This window comes from Colletotrichum higginsianum, chromosome 9 (assembly GCF_001672515.1).
Source record: "Colletotrichum higginsianum IMI 349063 chromosome 9, whole genome shotgun sequence".
Taxonomy (NCBI): Eukaryota; Fungi; Ascomycota; class Sordariomycetes; order Glomerellales; family Glomerellaceae; genus Colletotrichum; species Colletotrichum higginsianum.
The window spans coordinates 295,299-314,181 of NC_030961.1; the positions used below are offsets into that span (position 1 = coordinate 295,299).

Below are 18,883 nucleotides of genomic sequence, written 5' to 3' on the forward strand. Positions count from 1 at the left end.
TTATGCTTGCGTGTCACATACTGCCAAGAAAAACGCCCGAACCCCCCAACTGCCGCAGAGCACATCCCCATCAACCCCGCCAAGTCTTGTCATCATCCGAAGGAGCAAAAAAACGGGAGATTGGATTGGACGTCGAGTCCTGTTTCCCAGGAAGCTTGGCAACCCAAGCATCCTCTCTTGTTCTTCTTTTCTCTCTTGGGCCAGTGAACAGCGTGAGAGCCAAGCTGGGCAGAACATGGTCAAGGGGGGGGGCATCGCAAGTGTTCTTCTCCCCGGGGAAGCCATCCTGACGACTGCCGTGGGTGGGAAGAGCCGGGATGGCATGTGCCATGTTGGCGGCGGCTATGTATGGTAGTGCTATTGACGTTTTTTGAGGACATCACATCGAGGGTTATGGCGCGCTTCCGGCATCGGCCCTCATTCAATGTGATGGCCATGACAACCGAGAGTCTCAATGTCACGCATGAATGAGCCATTCTTTTTAATTTCTTAGAAAGCCAGCATCATACATACATACAGGAAAGGGTATTTATTATTGGTTGTCCACTACAGGACGTCTACATGAATCCTCAAAGGGCCGCCAGAACCGCCGGGGCTCTACAACGCCTGCTCAATCGTGGCAAAGCCCTTGACAAACTCCGCCTGCACCGACTTGAGGTTCTTGATCTCCTCGGGGAGCACGTCGTCCCTCCACCACTCGAACCACGCCCCAATCTCCTCAAAGTTGGCGTCCTCCAGGCCGAGCCACTCGCTCAGCTTCTCGTGCCACAGCGGGAACACCTCCGCGACGAGGACCTCGCCCAGCACCTTGGGCGTCAGAATGTCACACCACTGCAGCACGCCCGTGAGCATCGGGAGGTACGGCTCCTGGTCGCTCGGGTCGACCCGGAAGTTCCTGCGCAGGTAGCGTCCCATGGCGGGGAGCACATGGCTCATGATCAGCGGACGCCACTGGTCGCCGAGGACGTCGCGCCACTGCTCCAGCCCGGGGATGACGCCGCGGTCAAACTCCCAGACGTCGATCAGCTGCCTGTACTTCCTCCGCACCTCGGCCACCAGCCCCGTGCCCTTGGGCTCGAGGTGGTACGACGGCAGGTACTGGAGCCAGGGGAACAGCCAGAGGTGAGGCAGCTTGTGGCTCTGCCGCTTCTTCTTCGGGTTCCATTCGCCCACCGCCGTCTCCAGCTTGCGGACGACGGCGTCGAGAAACTGCGCTCGCACGAACGGGGGCAGCAGGTCTGTCCAGGCCTCCAGGACGGCCAGGAGCGGCGCCGGGTTGAAGACGTCCCAGTCGCGGACGGCCGACATGGCCCTCGTGTACCAGAGCTTGTACATCATGGTCTCGTAGGGCGTCGTCGCCTTTTGGTGCTGGCGGTAGAGGTCGTTGGCGTGGAGGCCCGTCGAGTCCCATTTGTTCATCGTCTTGTGGCCCTCGCCCGACTTTGTGAGGATGCCTCCCAGACCCTTGAGTTCTGCGGCATACCGCGTTGGCTGCTCCAACAGGTTCCAGTCGGGCTCGCGGAAGAAGGGATGGATGGCCGCGACAGCGAGGTCCGCAATCTCTTCGGTGGCTGGTCCAATGTGCTGGACTGCCTTCTCCAGGCAACGGATGACATCGTCCCATTCGGTGGCCAAGGGCAACTCGTTGGTGACGATGTTGGAAAAGACCTGTAGCCTGCCCAAGTCCGAGGCGAGGTCCGCCATCTCCTGCTCCCTCTCGCGAAGTTCCAGGTCGACCCATGTCTTGCGCTCCTCCAAGTTCCTCCACTCCTCCGAGAAAGCTGCCAGATCAGCGTGTGCTCTCTTGACTAGCTTGCGAGCAGCCGCCACCTCGGGAGACTCGACGACTGCAGAGGAGGTCGGCGTCAGGAGCCCAGACGCAGTGGTCAGAAGCTTGTTGCCCGGTCCTGTCATGTCGAGAATGGGAGCGAAAGCCTCGGGTATGTGAAGGCCAGGGGCGGACTTCTTGATCTCCTCGGCCGTCATGTACTTGGGCTTTTGTCGTTTCGGGGTGCTGACGCTGCTGCCGCCTGCGCTGGCGGTTTTCTTCTTCCGTTCTCTCTTCCTCTTCTTTTCTTCCTCTTCCGAATCGATCACCTCCTCGCCTCGTAACTTGGCCTGTCGCTTCTCCTCCTTCTTCTCGTGCTCCGACTTCTCCTTCACCGCACCGAGACCGACGCCCTGCGGTCGGAGGTGCGCCTCGATGATGACGCTTCGGCCCTGTCCTTCTCTTCCGAGACCATCTCCTTCCTTGTACCCCATCTTTGCCATCATCCGGGCGCCGAAGGACTTGGGATTGGGCTTCGCCTTGCCCTTTGGGCCGAACGCACTGGGGTGGGCCACCTTTGGCGGGGGAGGTGCATCTTGGACGTCGGCTCGCAAGACGGGCACGTTCGCGGACGACGGCACGAAGCCACGGCCGAGGGGGTTTTTGCCGTCGAACTTGGTCTTGGCGAACGGTCGAGTGGGAGGAGCGGTAGCTACCGCTGCGCCCTGGTCGGTCTCTTCGTGCTGGGCGGGCTTGAAGCCTAAACCGCGCTGGGCTCCGCCGAATCCCAAGCCGACTCCGCCAACCTCGTCTTCGTCTTCATCTTCGTCATCGTCATCGTCGTTGCCGTCGTTGTTATCGTTTGAGTCGTCCGAGTATTCCTTGGTGTTTGCACTGTTCGCCTCGTCGTCATCTTGGTCGAGTGTGGTGGCGCCCGTGGAGACGAAGCTCATGCCCTTGCTGCGCAGCGTCTTCTTCTTCCATCGCCGCCCGGGGCCATCGTCTTCGCTATCCGACCCAAAGATGCCCAGAGCGGCGCTCTCCTTCGTGTTGCCTACGCGCCGGCGCTTTCGCGGGTTCAGGTCGCCAAAGTCGTCGCCTTGCGAGGGGTCCGCGACGGGGGCAAGGTAATCATCGTCGTCGTCCTCTTCCGACTCGGAGGAGTAGTGCGTGGCCGCCTTCTTCGTAAGACGGGATGGGTCGAACGTGGGAAAGCTGGCCATGCTGTTAGCTAGGCACGAAGCGGCGCACAAAGAATTTGGAGAATTACGTTCAAAGACGTGCCGCGATGCTGCTTTTTTTTGGTTTGGAGGAAACGCATCATCCGCAGGCACACGGCCGAGACCTTGGGTGGGTCTCTGTTTATCTTATCATCACGTGATGTGGCCATCCACTCGCTCACTCATCATAACCTGCACTCTCCCTCATCTCACATAACGATTCAGGCTCTGGTCACGCTTATATAAAAATGTATCTGTGGTCTTTACCGGCAGAAAAATGAAGTCTGGGCATCGAAATCACCATTCTAGGGCCAGATTCTAGTCACAGAGCTGAAGTTCCTGGTCATGCTCTTAACGCGAGACTGGGGGGGGGGTGAGAAAACATGAAGCAAGATATATCCAATAACTTAAATCTGGGCATGTTCCTATCACCAATCCATTTTCCCTGTCATAAAATCTCAAAGGATTATTCCCATCTCATCGCATATCGACTCGTTATAAACACTAAAGCAGGATTCTAGAGACCGACCGCACTCTCCCCCATTCAGCTCGAGTTACGAATCGCGGATTCCCGCTTCGACACTCTCCCTGAAAGGGGTCCAGCCCTTCTGGCCAAAGTACTTCTGCAACAAACCCTCGGCCTTGGCTGCCGGAGGGAGCTCGGTGAGGTCGCGGCCCTCGCTCGCAGGCTTCTCCGGTATGAGCTTGTTGTCCGGCCTCAGCTCGCGGAAGAGATCGATAAAGTCAGACGTGTTGACGGGCGCCGCGGACGCCCAGATTCTCTGCGACTTGACCGGGTCGGCAAGCAGGGCGACGGCGTGGAGACGCGCAACGTCAACGACGTCGACGTACCATTCTGCGGATCTTCACGTTAGCCCGTGGACTTGCCCTGCCCTCGTTGGGGAATACACTTACGCGGCATGAAGGCGAGCAGCATATCTCCTTGGCCCTTCAACACGTCGCGGGCAAAGCCCATGGTCGAGCCCCTGATTTCGGGGTGGAGAATCTCTCCCGTCTAGGAGGAAACGTATGTTAGCTTCGAACTGACAACTCCGCGGGTGATGATGGTTCGGGCTCTTACGTTGAAGTTGGGCAGGACAGTGTTGAATGTGTACCCGGGCTTGTGTTCTTCAACCCATTTCCACGCAGCCCGCTCGCCCTCGGCCTTGGACGCCGCATAGACGTAACCCGGCTTGATCTCCTTGGGAGTGTTGGGGTCCCAGGCGGCCTTGATGGCGTCTTCGTTGAACGTCGCTGACACTCTTGGTCAGTACCACACTAGCAACACTGCTGGGTGAAAACCGCAGAGACAGGGGGCGTATAAAACGCCTCCCATCCCTCTATAGGACGCAAAAGGGGAAGGGGGGAAACATACTCTCGTCGACGTGAACGCCCTTCTTGTCGGGGATGGGGACCACTGCTGCAAAGGCGGAAGACGTGAGAACAACTCGCTTGACCGAAGAGTGTTTCGCCGCGGCCGCCAAGGCGCTCTCGGTTGCCTTTACCACCCAGGGAATGGCGGCGTTGGGGTCGTCGGTCATGGAAACGTCGGAAGCCTTGACGCTTTGGTGTCAGTACCCGAACGGGCAAACACATCCTGGCCGGATTTGACGAGAAGAATTCATACCACGTGGATGACGCCGTCAACGCCGGTCATGACCTGCCCGAGAGCCTCCGGGTCGTCGAGACGAGGGACGACCACCTGCTCATAGACGCCCTCGCCGTACTTGTTCTTGAACAGCTCAGTGAGCCATGGCTTTTCGGATCGGACCGTACCACGGATGCGGTAGCCCAGTTGAAGGAGCGTGTTGATGGTGTGAGAGCCGATGTATCCGTTGGCCCCGGTGACGAGGATCAGAGATCCCTTGGGTAGTGCTGTGAGGTCCGACATGATGATGTTGAACGAACCTGAGGCAGGTCAAGGGGTCAAGTAGTCCGATGAGTGCGGAGGTACGATGGTGATGAGTCGTGTTATACAAGGAAGTGACTATTTTGATGATCTGAAGAGTACACAGACACACAAGATCCGCAAACTTTCACGGCGTTCTCTCTTATTTAAGCAGATACATCATATCGCGAACTACCGGTGGAGATTGACAAAACCTACCGATTACTAACATTTACAGATTCCACTAGAAGTGGGTTTTGCTTAGGAAACGGAGACCTCTTTCCCACACACACACACACACTCTCTCTCTCTCTCTCTCTCTCTCATGTCAGCGTGGTGGTGTTTGTCACAGCGGCAGATGCTTATGCGCCGAAGAACCGGGACCGCACATCGGCTGGGGCTCTGGAGAATGACGTAGCGCATGACACCATCTGGAGCCCCGAGACATCGCCATAGTTCATTATCAAGCAATTCTCAGATAGGCTTCCACGGGGTTTGAGATGTGCCTAGCAGCCTCTTTTGATCATGGCATTATCTTTTCGTCGTCGGATCCGTAAGCTGGAGCTACTTCCGTCGTCGCAAATCACTGGCCAAGGTAGACAAGTCGGCTTTGTGTTTTAGCAACGGAATCTTTGGCTGCGTAGGAATAGTTGACGTTTTGTGAAGAAAAAAATATCGTTGTTTCTTTGGGAGGTACAAACCTCCAACATCACTTGGTTCAATCTTCTGCGCATGGCAAATGCATCTATCTACGATGTAGTAATGACAAGTACTACCGTTTGTGTTGCTGACCGCAAGGCAAGCTTTCCAAAACGCTTCAAGTTGCGACTCTCGCCTCGTTAGTCGCACCAAGATTGAATTGGCGTTGCGGTCACAGTCAATGTGTGTGGCATGTCCGAGTTCCAGTCGATTGAGGGTCTGCTTGCTTGATAACGTTGGTACGATGGGAACATGAATCCCGGTTGTTTCTGGAATGCACTGATACAAGGCTTCGCAGTTGTGCCAAGCAGGTACGCTTACTCTTGGTGTGCTTCTTGGCCGCATTTGGCTGGATGGAGGTTGAGCAATCGTGACACTCTGGGGATATTGATTTCATAAGCCAGGCGTTGTTATGCTTGGTCAGCTGAGTCGGCAGAAGGCCTAGGACGTTTCTTCGTCTGCAACCACGAAACAGCTGGCAGCGATTCCGTTTTGAGATACAGGTCAACTCAGACCGTCGGACGGCAAAGGAATCCAACAACAACAACAACTACCCCACTTTAGATCTTGTGGACCGAAAACAAGGGTTTCGAACTTTAGGTGGACGGAGCATGTGGTCTCCCGCAGCGGTGGGTTGCCCATTTTGGTGAAGACTTTGCGAAGTGGCCAAGGCGGTCCCTCTTGAGGTCACACAACATGGAAATAGGAAGGAAAAGAAGACAAGAAAAGAAGACAAGAAAAGAAGACAAGAAAAGAAGAGGAAAAAAAAACACCCTGTAGATAACACAGTATAAGTACTATGTCTAGAACTGAAACCAAAAGATGTGGTAAAGACTTTGCGTACCCCTCCGAAGGTTTTTATTTTTATTCATTTATTGTTTATTAATTTATTCCTCTATCTTTGTTAACTGTTGTTAGCAGCAGCAACCGACGGGTCGGTTGGGCCAGCGTTCGGGAGGCATGATTTAACGGGTGACAAGCGGCGGCACTGAAGGGAGGGGAGGGAGGGGGACATGTGCTTGGGGAATGATTGCCCCGAATAGGTTGCGGCGGCTGACAACGTGGGCGGGTGTTCTGTGTTCTGCAGGGAGACGAGCAACGTGGCGACGGACCAGGGGGGTTGCAGAAGTCGCAAAGCCCAGGCCGGGTGGGTTTGGTTGTGATGTTCTGCAAGGAATGCGTACGACGTACGACACGATGGAGAACATCCTGCTGGGCTGCTGGGGCACAAACGTCCCTCATTCTCAGATGGCGGCAGGATCCCCAAGCGGAAGATGAGAGAGATGAGATGAGTTGTGAGATGAACAGCGGGAAGTTCGGGTGTCGCAAAAGGAGGTAGGTGTTGGATGGGGAGGAAGACGCCCCTCCCCTTCTTCATCTCACTTTCACTTTCACTCTCAGTCTCATCCCCATTCTGACTCTTGCTCTCACTCTCACATTCTCGCTCGAAGCGCTGAAATGTTCGGAAGGACCGTCAGTATGTATCTGTGTCCAGCCGAGGAAGCTGTTAGTGGATTTGTACCTAGCTGTTCCTTCCGGGGCCATGTGCGAAGAGGGCAAGGCAGCCGAGGTACTTCCGAGAAGTATCTTTCCAACAGTCCATATCTGGGTAGGTAGTTAGTTACCTGCCGTAGTAGGTGGGTAGGTACGCAATTGATTCCCTGCTTGCACACCACCACCACCGACAACGAAACAACCGACCTGCCCGGCTCCGAGGGCAGTCTCACAATCGCTTTCTTTTTTTTCCCTTTTTTTCTGGTGTCGTCGTCCGCGATCGGAACTGAAGAGGCGGTTCGAGACCGTGTCTTTGACAGATATTTCCCGGAACCTGATGGAGGCGGCGCCACCATCGCATTTGGCCATCCGCTTTCCTTGTCTGGGCCCTCTTGAATCTTGGGCCGTCACAGGCACAGGCACAGGCACAGACAGGCAAGGGCACGTTGCTTGGCCCCGTCGGTCGGCCCCACCGAGGGGGGTACCTCGACCTTATCTGCCTTTTATTTTTTATCTCTCCTCTCTCCTATCGACAAGCTCTCTCCTCCCCTTGTCGAAAGGAGAGAGGGGGGGGAGGGGGGGAGGGCAAGAGGCTATCCCCGAGATACCTACGATATGTGCATGGTAACTCGGCTGGCTTCTGGCTTTTGGCTTCTGGCAGCTGGCAGTGGATGTGGATGGGAGGCAACAAAAGGCAACCCAATCTGGACCCAACCAGGCTGGGATCCAATCAGCCCTGGGTTGTGTGTGGCCTTCACTGCTCAGTTGCCCCTTAATCCATGTGATGGAGGGCTGCCTTTGTTATCCTGTCCCAAACACTGTGCGCACGCAGAACAGAGCAGAACAGAAACAGGAAGCGAAGCTTTGGACACTCCGAGACCAGCGCCGGGTGTACAGGCTTGCAGCAAGGTCAGTAGTCAGCACTGCTCAGCCATCCCCAGAGCTCCGAGGGCCAGGTCACACAACACACACACGCACGCACACACAGAGTACTCATTTTGTGGTTGGCTCACCTGCCCACTCACTCCTCCTCACTCACTTGTTTGCTCAATTCACTCACTCACTTACTCACTTGTGCCAGCTCATACATGAGGCCGGCGCTGTCAGCTGGACACTCCGACACACTCCAACTCCTCCCCTCCTCCCCCCCAAATCGGCTCGACTCGGCGACCCTCGAGCAAGGCAGCATTTTGTCTTACATAATCTTACCTAGGTAGGTACCCAGGTATTTACCTACCTACCTACCTCGCGTTAGGTACCTCACTGACATCTTAGGTACAGCCTGCTTTGCTTTGGTACCTAGCGCCTACCCTACCCTTACCAAATTTCCAGGTACAGGGCACTGTACCTCAAACCGCCGCTGGGCAGTCCCATCTCGACGACGTCGGCTATCTTTCCCGTCTGAATCTTGCCTTGCGCCCACCCACCCACCCACGTATATTCTCTTCCTAAACACCCGCGCTGCCCCCCGCCAGCACACGACCACGACTACCACACAACGACAACGACAAACCACATCCACAACCTTTCCAATCGACCCGACGATTCAACCCGGCCACCGACGACGACGACGGGCCCGGCACCACCACCGACGGGTCCTTCTGCATCTTGGCCTCTATTGTGCGTACAGGATACTCATTCATACAAGACAGCACAAGACGATACGAAACGACACGAAGACGTACAGCTTTCCCACTTTTTGCACGTACGTACCCTCTCTCTCTCTCTCTGTCTCTCTCTCTCCGAGTCTGCCCTGGCCGCCCACCCCCGCGACTCGCTGCCTCCCACCATCACGAACTGCCCTGTTCTTCGCTTGCTGCCTTGTTGAGACCGGTACGCGCACTGCGACTGCGACTGCGAATGCGACTCGGGGCTTGGCCGGTCTCTCCAGAACATCTCGGGGTTTTGCTCCAAGTCGTTCCCCGCCACCACCAGCAGCATCGCACCTTTAATTCCTTGCTGTTTCTACTGTTTTTACCCTGTGGCTACATGGCCAATTTTCCCTCATCTCTCACTTTCTCTCTCTCCACCCCCTCCCATCGTCAAGCAGCTCCTCTTTTTTGGGTCCAATGCGCCTGGCCTGGTCTGCTGCCCCTCCACCCCGTCGCCGACATCATCTGCCACCCACGCACATTTCCAATTCCGCATCATCCTCCTCCCCCTCCTCTTACCCTTCCTCCCATCCCGCACTTGCGTCACCACATCGCTCCGCCGACATCGTCGCTAATGTAGAGTTCGTCGCTCAGTTCTCAGTAATCAGAGCGACCGATACCCAACCTAACCCCGACGACGACGACGACGACGACATTTCGCATGCCTCGCCACTCTCGCAAGCAAGACGACATTTGACACTCGTTCTACTCGAATCGTTGTCCTCCTCCTCCTTTTTCTTCTTTGGGATCCCCCCCACTCACCACTCCGAATCCCGGCTGGATACCGACCTTCGCATGCCCCAGTCCCAGCTTGCTGCTCACCCGATCGTCTCCCCGTTCCGTGTCAATCGTCGCCGCGACTCGTCCGGCGCCGTGACATAGATCACCTGCCAACACCGCCATCATGTTTTGGAGATTCGGCGGCTACGCCAACATTTCCACCATCGACACCATCCTCGAGAAGCCCGAATTCACCGTAGAAGATCTTCTCGACGAGAGCGACCTGATCCAGGAGCTCAAGCAGCACAACACAAAGCTCATCGAGTACCTTCGCGAGGATAACGTCCTCAAGACCCTGCTCGAATACGTCGTCGCCCCCAAACTAGAGCCCGTCGCCACCCCCGAAACCGACGAACCCGCCGAGGAGACCAAGGGCAAGGGCCGCCTCCTCCCCTTCTCAAGACCCCGTGCTTCCTCGCGGGCTACCGATACCGAAAATGAAGAGGAGGAACAGGAGAAGAAGCGCAACCGCTATGCCTACGTTGCCGCCGAGGTCCTGTCGTCCGACACCTGGTCCATCTACGAGGCCATGATGGAGAACCAGCCCCTGGTCCGCGACTTTTGGCATTTCCTGAAGCGACCTACTCCTTTGGACCCTCTGCAAGCCAGTTACTTTACGAAAGTCAACGAGGCCCTGTTCGACAAGAAGACGGAGGAAATGGTCACCCTCCTCAAGTCCCTGCCCGACGCCGTCCCCGACCTTCTCCGCCACGTCGAGTGTCCCATGATCATGGACTTACTCCTCAAAATCATTGCTCTTGACCGCACCGAGGGCGGCCAGGGCGTTGTCGAGGTAAGTCTGCGCCGCTTACCCGCTCGAGTGATGGTGATGCCCCTTCCGAAACTGACGCAGTCTCTCTCTCTCTTCCCCCTCAATAGTGGCTATACTCCCAAGATGTCGTGCCGACCTTGCTCTCGTGCCTCGGCCCCGAACACAGTTGGGTCGTCCAGACGGCCGCCGGCGACTTCATCAAGGCCATCATCACCATATCCGCCAACGCCTCGCAGAACGAGCAGCAGTGCATCGGCCCCAACGAGCTGACCCGCCAGCTCGTCTCGCAGCCCTGCATCGAGCAGCTGATCAAGTACATGCTAGGAGGTGGGAACCCGCTAACCGTGGGTGTGGGCATCATTATCGAAGTCATCAGGAAGAACAACTCGGACTACGATCCCGACGTCGGCACCGAGGCCAACTCGGTCCCCTCGAGCCGCGACCCAATCTACCTAGGCACCCTCCTGCGCCTGTTCGCCCAACATGTCCCCGACTTTGTCAACCTCATCATGAACACCCCGACCAAGAAGCAGCGGCTGGGCTCCACCTTTGGCGACAAGATCGAGCCCCTCGGATTCGACCGCTTTAAGACGTGCGAGTTGATGGCCGAGTTGCTCCACTGCAGCAACATGGGCCTGCTCAACGAGGTCGGCTCCGAAGATTTGATTGCATCCAGGGATGCCGAGCGCCAGCGCTTGAGAACGGAGGGTAAGCTTACCCCAAACCGCGGAGAAGAAGCGCCCTCGTCCACCGACGATTTGACAATGCGCATCGGGCATTCTTCCCCCGAGGAGGGACGCCGTTTAGAGGTAACCAATATCTCAGACGACGACGGATTCGAAGAGGTTGAGCCAAGCCGCGAGATGAATGAGGACACGTCCCACGAGTTCGTCAAGGCCGAGGAAGAGATCCCCGTCGCCGCCCCGCCCGCCTCGTCCTTCTTGGACAGAGACGAAGACGACTTTGTCGACGAGCCCCTCAGCTCCCCGAGGCTGAATGTCGCCGACGACAAGATCAAGGAGCAGCGCTTCGACGACCCCGACCTGGTTGTCGCGCCCCTCTCGCCGACCAAGCCCAAGACCCCCGCGAACGAAGAGGCTGTTGCTGCGGCAGAACCGGTTTCCACGGCTGACAAAGAGAAGGAGTCTGAATCTGCTGACGTCAAGGGTGAAGCGACTCCGGTCGAGAGAGAGACGGCTGTGACAGAAACCGAGAAGGATGCCAAAATCAACTCTGACGCTGACGCTGATAAAACCGCGGAGGATGCTACCGTCACCAAGGTGGAGGAGCTCTCTCTAAACGACGACGACGATGACGGCAAAGTCGAAAAGGCAGACCGAAGCACGATTTCCGACGATAACCAAAAGGGCGACGAGTCCGACTCATCTGTTGTCTACACCCCCAGCGCCACCGAGTCGGAAGTCAAACCAGACTCCGCCGAGACAGCCCCTGCCGTTCCCGAGCCTCCTCAGCACCCCGAAGACGTGCCAGCGCCTCTGTTCTCCAAGTCCGTGATAGATTCCGCCCCAAAAGTCGAAACGGCAGAGACGGGCCAGGAGCCCGAATCCGAAACTGCGCCGGCTCCGGAGGTCCCCGTGGCCCCTCCCGTCCCAGATGCCCCAGAAGCGGCTCCGGCACCTGCGGGATCGGAGGATGCCATGGAGAAGGCAGTTAGTGACCTGCCGCCTGCAGTTCCTCAGCGGCCCGACCCAAGCACTGTAAAACCGGTGGTGGGCGATTACCTCAAGGTTCAGTTTGTGGAACACCGCGTTGTGCCCACGATTCTGGTGAGTTGGGCTTTTTTATTTAAAAATAATTTTGTACAGCGTGACATATTTGGCATGTGGCCGAGCTGACACGGGAGAGCAGTCTTTCTTTTTTGCGTACCCGTGGAATAACTTCCTCCACAATGTGGTATATGACATTGTTCAACAGGTATTCAACGGGCCTATGGACCGGGGCTACAACCCGACTTTGGCCGTGTCACTATTCGAGGCCGCCGACATCACGACGGCCATTATCAACGGCCAGCTCGCTAGCGACGAGTCGCAGGCCAAGATGAAGACGCGTATGGGCTACATGGGTCATCTGACTTTGATCGCTGAAGAGGTGGTCAAGTTTACGGAACGACACCCTCCCGAGCTCCTGTCAGAGACAGTCCTTGAAAGGGTTATGGACCCCCGATGGATCAGCTACGTCGAGGGGGCGCTGGCCGAGACCCGCGAGCGAGACAATGCCATTCTCGGCGGCGTCCGTCCTGAGGTGGCGCTGGGCAACCGCGCCGGCATGTCTGGCAATGGACTGGCGGCCGTCGGCCTCTCCGGCCTCGGGTCGTCCTTTTCCAACTCCCAAGGAAACACCGGCTCCAGTGCCCTCGCCGACGCCGGCCTCAACGGCAACACGGACATCCAAGAGAGCGGCGGCAACGGCATTGGCCCGTTTGCCATCAGCTCAGGTACTCTCATGTCCGGCTTTGGCAGTTCTAGCGACGAAGAGGACGAGGGTGAAGAGGAGAACGACGAAGATGTGAACAACGAGGTGAGTCATGTGCTCTCAGAGCTTCGTGAGACGAATTCTCCCGCGCTGGACCCCTGGACGCAATCAATTGTCGACAACAACCCGGATTCCGACGAGGACAAGGACCCGAAGAGGAATGCGTAGTGCGCAGACGGGAGTGAAATGCCTTGTCGTGTTCGAAGAACACAAGAAGGTACCAGCGATGGCGCCGGCTGCGGAACAGGACATGGATTGGATGAAGCGGCCGAAGACGGCGAAGAGACATTTCTTGTGGTTGAGGACGACGAGGGAACCAGAGAGAAAAAGCTCGGCGACAAAGAGTCGGACGAGGATATGTACATGTTTCGACCTTCCCTCGGCATGATGGCGTGGCTTAGACGGAGAATGAATAGAGATGGCATGGGCGAGGATACGGAGGAATAAGGAGGTCTAGGAACGACGCCAGTGAGAGAGAGAGAGAGAGAGAGAGAGAGAGAGGGAGACGGAGATAGATGGCGATGGAGTCGGGGCGTATTCATGATATACTGCGAGAAAAAGGGGAACGACGCATAGTGTAGGATTACGTGTCCCCCGTCCGCGCCGGCGTCGATTCCTTGGGATACCAGGCAACTTTGGACTTTTCTTAACCGCTTCAACCTGCCGGGAATCGGGTCCTTCACTCGTATGACAGACAGCATCACGGCATTGACGAAAACCTGCTTCCCCAGGGGGGAGCCTTCTCGCGCCCGGCGCGCGCCGTTGTCGGGACGAGCCGGCCCCAGCTAACTCGTTTGTCTTCTCCATAGTTCCGGGCCTACACCGACCCTCTGGGCAACTCGTCGTCGCCACTCGACCCGCCATCGATCCCGCCGCCTCCGCCACCGGCACCACCACCGCTGAACACGCCGCCGTCAAGGGCGCGACTGCAACTGGCAGCCCGGTTAGCGATGCACCAAAAGAAGAACGCGGCCGCGGCCGCATCTCGTGACGAGGGCGGTGAGGGTGAGGGTGCAAAGGGCGACAGGGAAGAGTCGGGCGGAGGCGAGACGTTGAAGAACCCTTTCGCAGACGACGAAGACGACGAAGAAAACTCGAGCGACGAGGACAACGACGATCATGGCGGAACGGGTGCAGCAGCAGCAACAACGGTGACGAGCGCGTGGAGTCAATCAGGACAAAGGTCGTGGTGGCGTGGTGCAGGACGGCAAGGCCGGAACCCACGATTCGACGGACAGAACGACTCTGACGATGAGGGGGATGAGGAGGAGGACGATGACGACGAGGAATTCGGCGACTTCGCCATGCCCGAGGTGGAAGCCGCGCCGGGGACGGACCTCAACGACAAGAGCATCCTGAAGCCCCTCGCCGTGCACCCGTCCCAGGGTGGATCCGGCGGCAAGGCTTTTAGCGGACTGTGGCCGTTCGCGGGCAAGAAAGACGGCAGGGACGAAAGGACGCAGTCGGATGCGGACAAGGGGTCATCTGCGGACGAGACGGCGACGGGGGACGATGAGAAGCCGATCCAGGCGGCGATTGAGGCTGCGCGGCGGACGAGCATCGAGGATCCGGACGACGACGACAACGATGACGAAGTGGTGGTGCAGAAGCCGTCGAGCCTATGAGATGGAAGTAGATGGACGTTGACGGCTTGAATGCAACGGGCTAGACGGTCACACGAGAGAGGGTCGCCGTTTTGTACTATTATGTGTTTTGTTTAGGTACGCGACGATGCCGTAGAGCACACACAGCACGACTGGAATGGGAAGAGAGCATGCACGAGACGAGACGAGACGAGACGAGGGTGATGTTTTCCCAGGGTGAGATTGGGCGGTTCTTCTTCGCCTTCTTTGATGGGGGAAAGGGGTCGAGTAATCTATGCGCGATGATCATCTCCCAGCCATGTCGCCTCGCCGGTAAAATTATCTCCAAGTGGGCGACGGTATTTGGGCTTAGGTAGGTAGGTGTGTAGGAGGAAGGGTTCCGTGAAACGACCGGAGCTCCGGTAGGTGGCCAGCTCCGGTTGTCGCTCCGGGCCGGAGGGTCCACCCTTCCCAGACTATCTACCTACGTGCGAAAGATCAAGACGGTCTCCATGTACTACTACTACTACTCTTGTTTACTTCCAACCAAGAAGACGCTGAGAGAAGGACATGGAGAGGTTCCATACATGTACTGACGGATGGGACGGTCATCATGGGTAGTCATCGAACTCTGCCCGAAAGGGTTACTAACCTCCAAGTCGCCCAAGCCCCCCAAGAGCTTGAGCTTGGACTCTGTGGCCGGCCAGGAACCAGAAACACGCATGGGAGGGAGGCGAAGCACATGCAAGCCATGCAAACCAAATGTGCAACAGCTGCTCCGTCCGGACAATGCACGGGAAGCCAACGTTTGACATGACAGCGACGGCATGAACGTGGCCGCCACCCATCCCTGTCAAGTTTCCATCTCTCACTCTCTCTCACTCTCTCTCACTCTCTCTCTCTCTCTCTCTTTATTCCTCTCATTCACACTCAGTTTCCGACAGGGAAAAGCAACGGGAGTAATGACAACGGTAACAATATCAGACCGGAATAAGAAAGCATGACGCCAGCGAATTAGCTAGCAAGCATGTAAACCGACCGAGCCGAGGGTCAAAAAGAACGATCTTTCGCGTGCCATCCATCATCCATCGACCCTCGCTCTGCTCTTCTTCATCGCCATCCATCCATCCATCCATCCATCCATCCATCCACCTGCACTATCCCGTGAGTCTGCTCGTTCGTATTGCACCGTCCGAACGCTCTGATTTTTTTCGTCATCGCGCATCGCCGTCTGCGGGCACTCGGTGTCTCTGCGGTTCCCGCCACAATGGCTCGTTCAGGGTCGCAAACTAGTGAAACTGCGCCAGCCCTTTAGTTCCCCGTCCCGTCCCCTCCCAAAGGCCCGTTCACCTCCGACGACGCACGATGATGGCTCTTCTGGCCTGGGGAGGAGGGGCTCGTCTCGTCTCGGTCTGAAGTTGCCGCCCGTCTGTTCAAGAAAGAAACAGAGAGAGAGAGAGAGGGTGAGGGAGAGAACGACATTGGCTAATGCGCTCTTTGGTGTTCTGGCAGCTTCTGGTATTTTTATTTTATTTTTTTCGTCTCTCGGAACCGTCCACCTTCCCGAGCCCGTTCAAGTCGTAGTCATCGTAGTCATCGTCGCCGTTGTCGTCGTCGCGTCGCTGTCGTCACCAAGGCAGCCTCGTTCCGGACCCCGTATACGCACCAAGGCCCCCGAGAAGTGGTCATATACCGTTGATAGTTTAAACCCTTGTTCCCCCCCCCAAAGCTGCGGCGACGACACCAAACCCCCTTTCAAGAAATCAATGGCAGCAGACATGGGCCTCACAAACAACCCAGAATCCGGCAAGCCCGTCTACCAACCGGTGGCCCCTCTACTCAACCGCATCGTGTACGGGACCAAGATCTCGACACTGCAGCAATGGTACTTCCAGAAGGCCGGCTTCGAGGCGTGGAAGTCGTACTTCTGGCCGCCCGCCCAGCGACCCGATATCATCAAGCAGTATGACTGTAGAAAGGCATTGCCTGTACGGTATGTATCCCCCCCCCATTCCCCCTCACCTCTCTCTACCCATGTTACTCTCATCTGAAGGTCTTTCAACCTGGAAGATGATAGATACATACATCAGGTAGCTAACTGGCAGTTCCGCAGCATCTTCTTCCCGTCCAACTACGACCAGACGTCCCCCCAGACACTGCCGACGCTCGTGACGATCCACGGCGGCGGCTTCTGCATCGGCGTCCCTGACGACGACGACGCCTGGAACCGCACCTTCGCCGACCTCAACGGCGCCCTCGTCGTCGCGCTGCACTACTGGAAGGCGCCCTGGGCCCCGTGGCCGCGCGCCCTGCACGATCTCGAGGCCCTGTACCTCGCCGTCGTCGACGACGCCTCGCTGCCCATCGACAAGGGCCGCATCGCGCTCGCCGGCTTCAGCGCGGGCGGCAACCTGACGCTGTGCCTGTCGCAGATGCGGTCCGTCCGGGACCACGCGACGGCGGCGCCCGGGGCCATCGTGCCCATCTACCCGCCCACCGACTTCGTCACGCCGACGGCGGAGAAGCACGACCGCCGGCCGTACAAGGTCGGCGCGGGCCTGCCGGGGATCCGCGGCGAGAAGCGCGACTTCGTGCTCGAATTCGCCGACGTGTTCGACTGGAGCTACATCCCCTACGGCACGAACCTGCGGGACACGCTCATCTCGCCGCTGTACGCGGGCCGCGCCGACTTCCCGGGAAACGTGTGCATCGTCGCGGCCGAGCTGGACTACCTGGCGTACGAGGCGTGGGAGCTGGCGTGCAAGCTGGGCGGCAAGGGGCGGCCCCCCGCGGCCAGGGTCGGCCGGGACGAGGCGGCGCCGGGGGCGCCGCGGCAGGAGCTCGAGCTGCGCGACGAGCGGTTCGCGTGGGAGGTGGAGGACGCGAGGGGCAGCGTCAAGTGGCTGCTGGTGCCGGACGTGATCCACGCGTTCGACCTGCACGAGATGGGGGCCGCCGTGTCGGACCCGGCGACGGTGAGGGACGGGAACGCCAAGGCGGTCAAGGTGATGGGGGTCATCGGGGACTGGCTGCGGCGGACGGCGTGGAAGTGAGGAGGGTTCGTCTGGTATGTTGATGTTGGTGGTGGCGGTGGTGGTGTTCTTGTTGGATTAGGTTTCATGTTGAAGAAAGAGACAGAGTGGCGTGAGTGTAAGAATTGGTGGTGACAAGATATACTGCGTAGACGGCTTGGGCATTTTTTGGAAATAGCCTCGTTTTGAAGAAAGTCCGTCCTGTGAACCTATCATCGGTATCGGTGACATCGACGGAAGAGAGCCGTGGCCGTGATGAGAGGCCCCCGGACCCCACGGCATCTTATCAAACGGTAGGGGATCGGCCAGACAGGGGCCGCCCCCGATTTCCCCGATGCCCCCGATGCTACCCAAGGCTAACCGGCATAGCAAAAGGAGCTTGAGGTTCGCGGGCCTTGTGGACGCAGGAAGCCTATCTTGTTTGTTCCGGTGTGTATGCAGAGTATAAATCATCTGGACTCTGGAGTGTCTGGCATATGTAGCATGTGGGTAGTGTGCCACTATCCCGAGCTTCTGCACCCATGATGGACACTTCTCGAGTTGATAGAACTTGATAGCTGAGCTGGCTCAAGGCATCAGTACCGCCATGTTTGCTATTCTTTGCCGAGTTTGAACCCGGCTTTGTCATGGCTTTTGACAGCTGGATGGTCTTTCGGGTTATGGTTGACCGAGATTTGAGGATGCTGCTGTCTTCAACTTCCGCTGTTTCGGCAATGTGACGTACGGTTCGGCGATATGTCCCCAGTATATGCGTTGAGACAGTGGACTCGACGTTGTAGTACAGGCTCGAGCGGCCTTGGAAACCCTCCATGACCCAAACGCATCGTTCGTGAGCCATGCTCCCCAGACATCACAGGCGCGTCAATGGCCCGACATGGACTTCATGTCGCACCACCGACGACCCTGGCTGGCCTTGGTCGACAAAAGGCCCATCCTAACCTGGACTCTCAACCAAGTTTGTCGTTGTTTGAGCTTAATGGCAGAGAGGACCGTCTACCCTGTGCCTTCTCCTTCCGGCACAGGAACAGATGGAAAAGTGACACATCAAGTGACAAACAGTTCTATGTTTTGTCGTTGCGTCTTTTGGGCTTGTAAGTTGTAAAACCTTGAAGAGACAAACTGGGCCCAAATTCCTGTTTTGAGCGAGGTACACACAGCGCAGTTACAAAGGTCTTTTTACGATGAATACTGTCCTTAGGGTGGCGGTGAAGCTCCAGACGGGCTTCGACAGCAATGGAGCCATTCAACCCGTCCTTTTGCAATGGCAATATCAGCCATTCGACGAAGCTCTCTCGCACGAACTATGCGGCGTTCTTTGAGAGGACGAACCCGTGTAACTTATAAACCCCCCAAAACGATCCTCGTCTACCAGACCCGTTTCCGGTGAGGGGGCAGAATAAACCCGAGGGACCGGTCCTGGAGACTCGAACCAAGAAGGCAAGTAAAAACCAATGGGACGCGACTCCCAGCAAATCGCTAGATGGCGCCGCTGAATGGAGACA

At 57.3% G+C, this 18,883-nt stretch overlaps 5 protein-coding genes across 5 annotated transcripts; 3 read left to right on the plus strand and 2 right to left on the minus strand.

Moving 5' to 3' along the window:
• Positions 1–597: 597 nt before the first annotated feature.
• CH63R_12350 (Tuftelin interacting protein 11) lies at positions 598–2,991 on the minus strand (the record flags this gene model as incomplete). Its single annotated transcript, XM_018307324.1, has 1 exon — positions 598–2,991. One exon carries the CDS (start codon positions 2,989–2,991, stop codon positions 598–600), a length of 2,394 nt encoding a protein of 797 aa, XP_018151741.1.
• Positions 2,992–3,542: 551 nt separating this feature from the next.
• CH63R_12351 (NAD dependent epimerase/dehydratase) lies at positions 3,543–4,879 on the minus strand (the record flags this gene model as incomplete). The annotated part of the gene is made up of 5 exons (XM_018307325.1): positions 3,543–3,844; positions 3,904–4,003; positions 4,070–4,242; positions 4,364–4,544; positions 4,616–4,879. The coding sequence occupies 5 exons, from the start codon at positions 4,877–4,879 to the stop codon at positions 3,543–3,545; spliced, it is 1,020 nt and encodes a 339-aa protein (XP_018151742.1).
• A 4,746-nt stretch (positions 4,880–9,625) lies between these two features.
• On the plus strand, positions 9,626–12,934 carry CH63R_12352 (SIT4 phosphatase-associated protein; the record flags this gene model as incomplete). Its single annotated transcript, XM_018307326.1, has 3 exons — positions 9,626–10,294; positions 10,381–12,060; positions 12,143–12,934. 3 exons carry the CDS (start codon positions 9,626–9,628, stop codon positions 12,932–12,934), a joined length of 3,141 nt encoding a protein of 1,046 aa, XP_018151743.1.
• Positions 12,935–13,716: 782 nt separating this feature from the next.
• CH63R_12353 (SIT4 phosphatase-associated protein) lies at positions 13,717–14,391 on the plus strand (the record flags this gene model as incomplete). The annotated part of the gene is made up of 1 exon (XM_018307327.1): positions 13,717–14,391. The coding sequence occupies one exon, from the start codon at positions 13,717–13,719 to the stop codon at positions 14,389–14,391; it is 675 nt and encodes a 224-aa protein (XP_018151744.1).
• Positions 14,392–16,115: 1,724 nt separating this feature from the next.
• CH63R_12354 (Alpha/beta hydrolase fold protein) lies at positions 16,116–17,402 on the plus strand (the record flags this gene model as incomplete). The annotated part of the gene is made up of 2 exons (XM_018307328.1): positions 16,116–16,342; positions 16,463–17,402. The coding sequence occupies 2 exons, from the start codon at positions 16,116–16,118 to the stop codon at positions 17,400–17,402; spliced, it is 1,167 nt and encodes a 388-aa protein (XP_018151745.1).
• Positions 17,403–18,883: the final 1,481 nt, after the last annotated feature.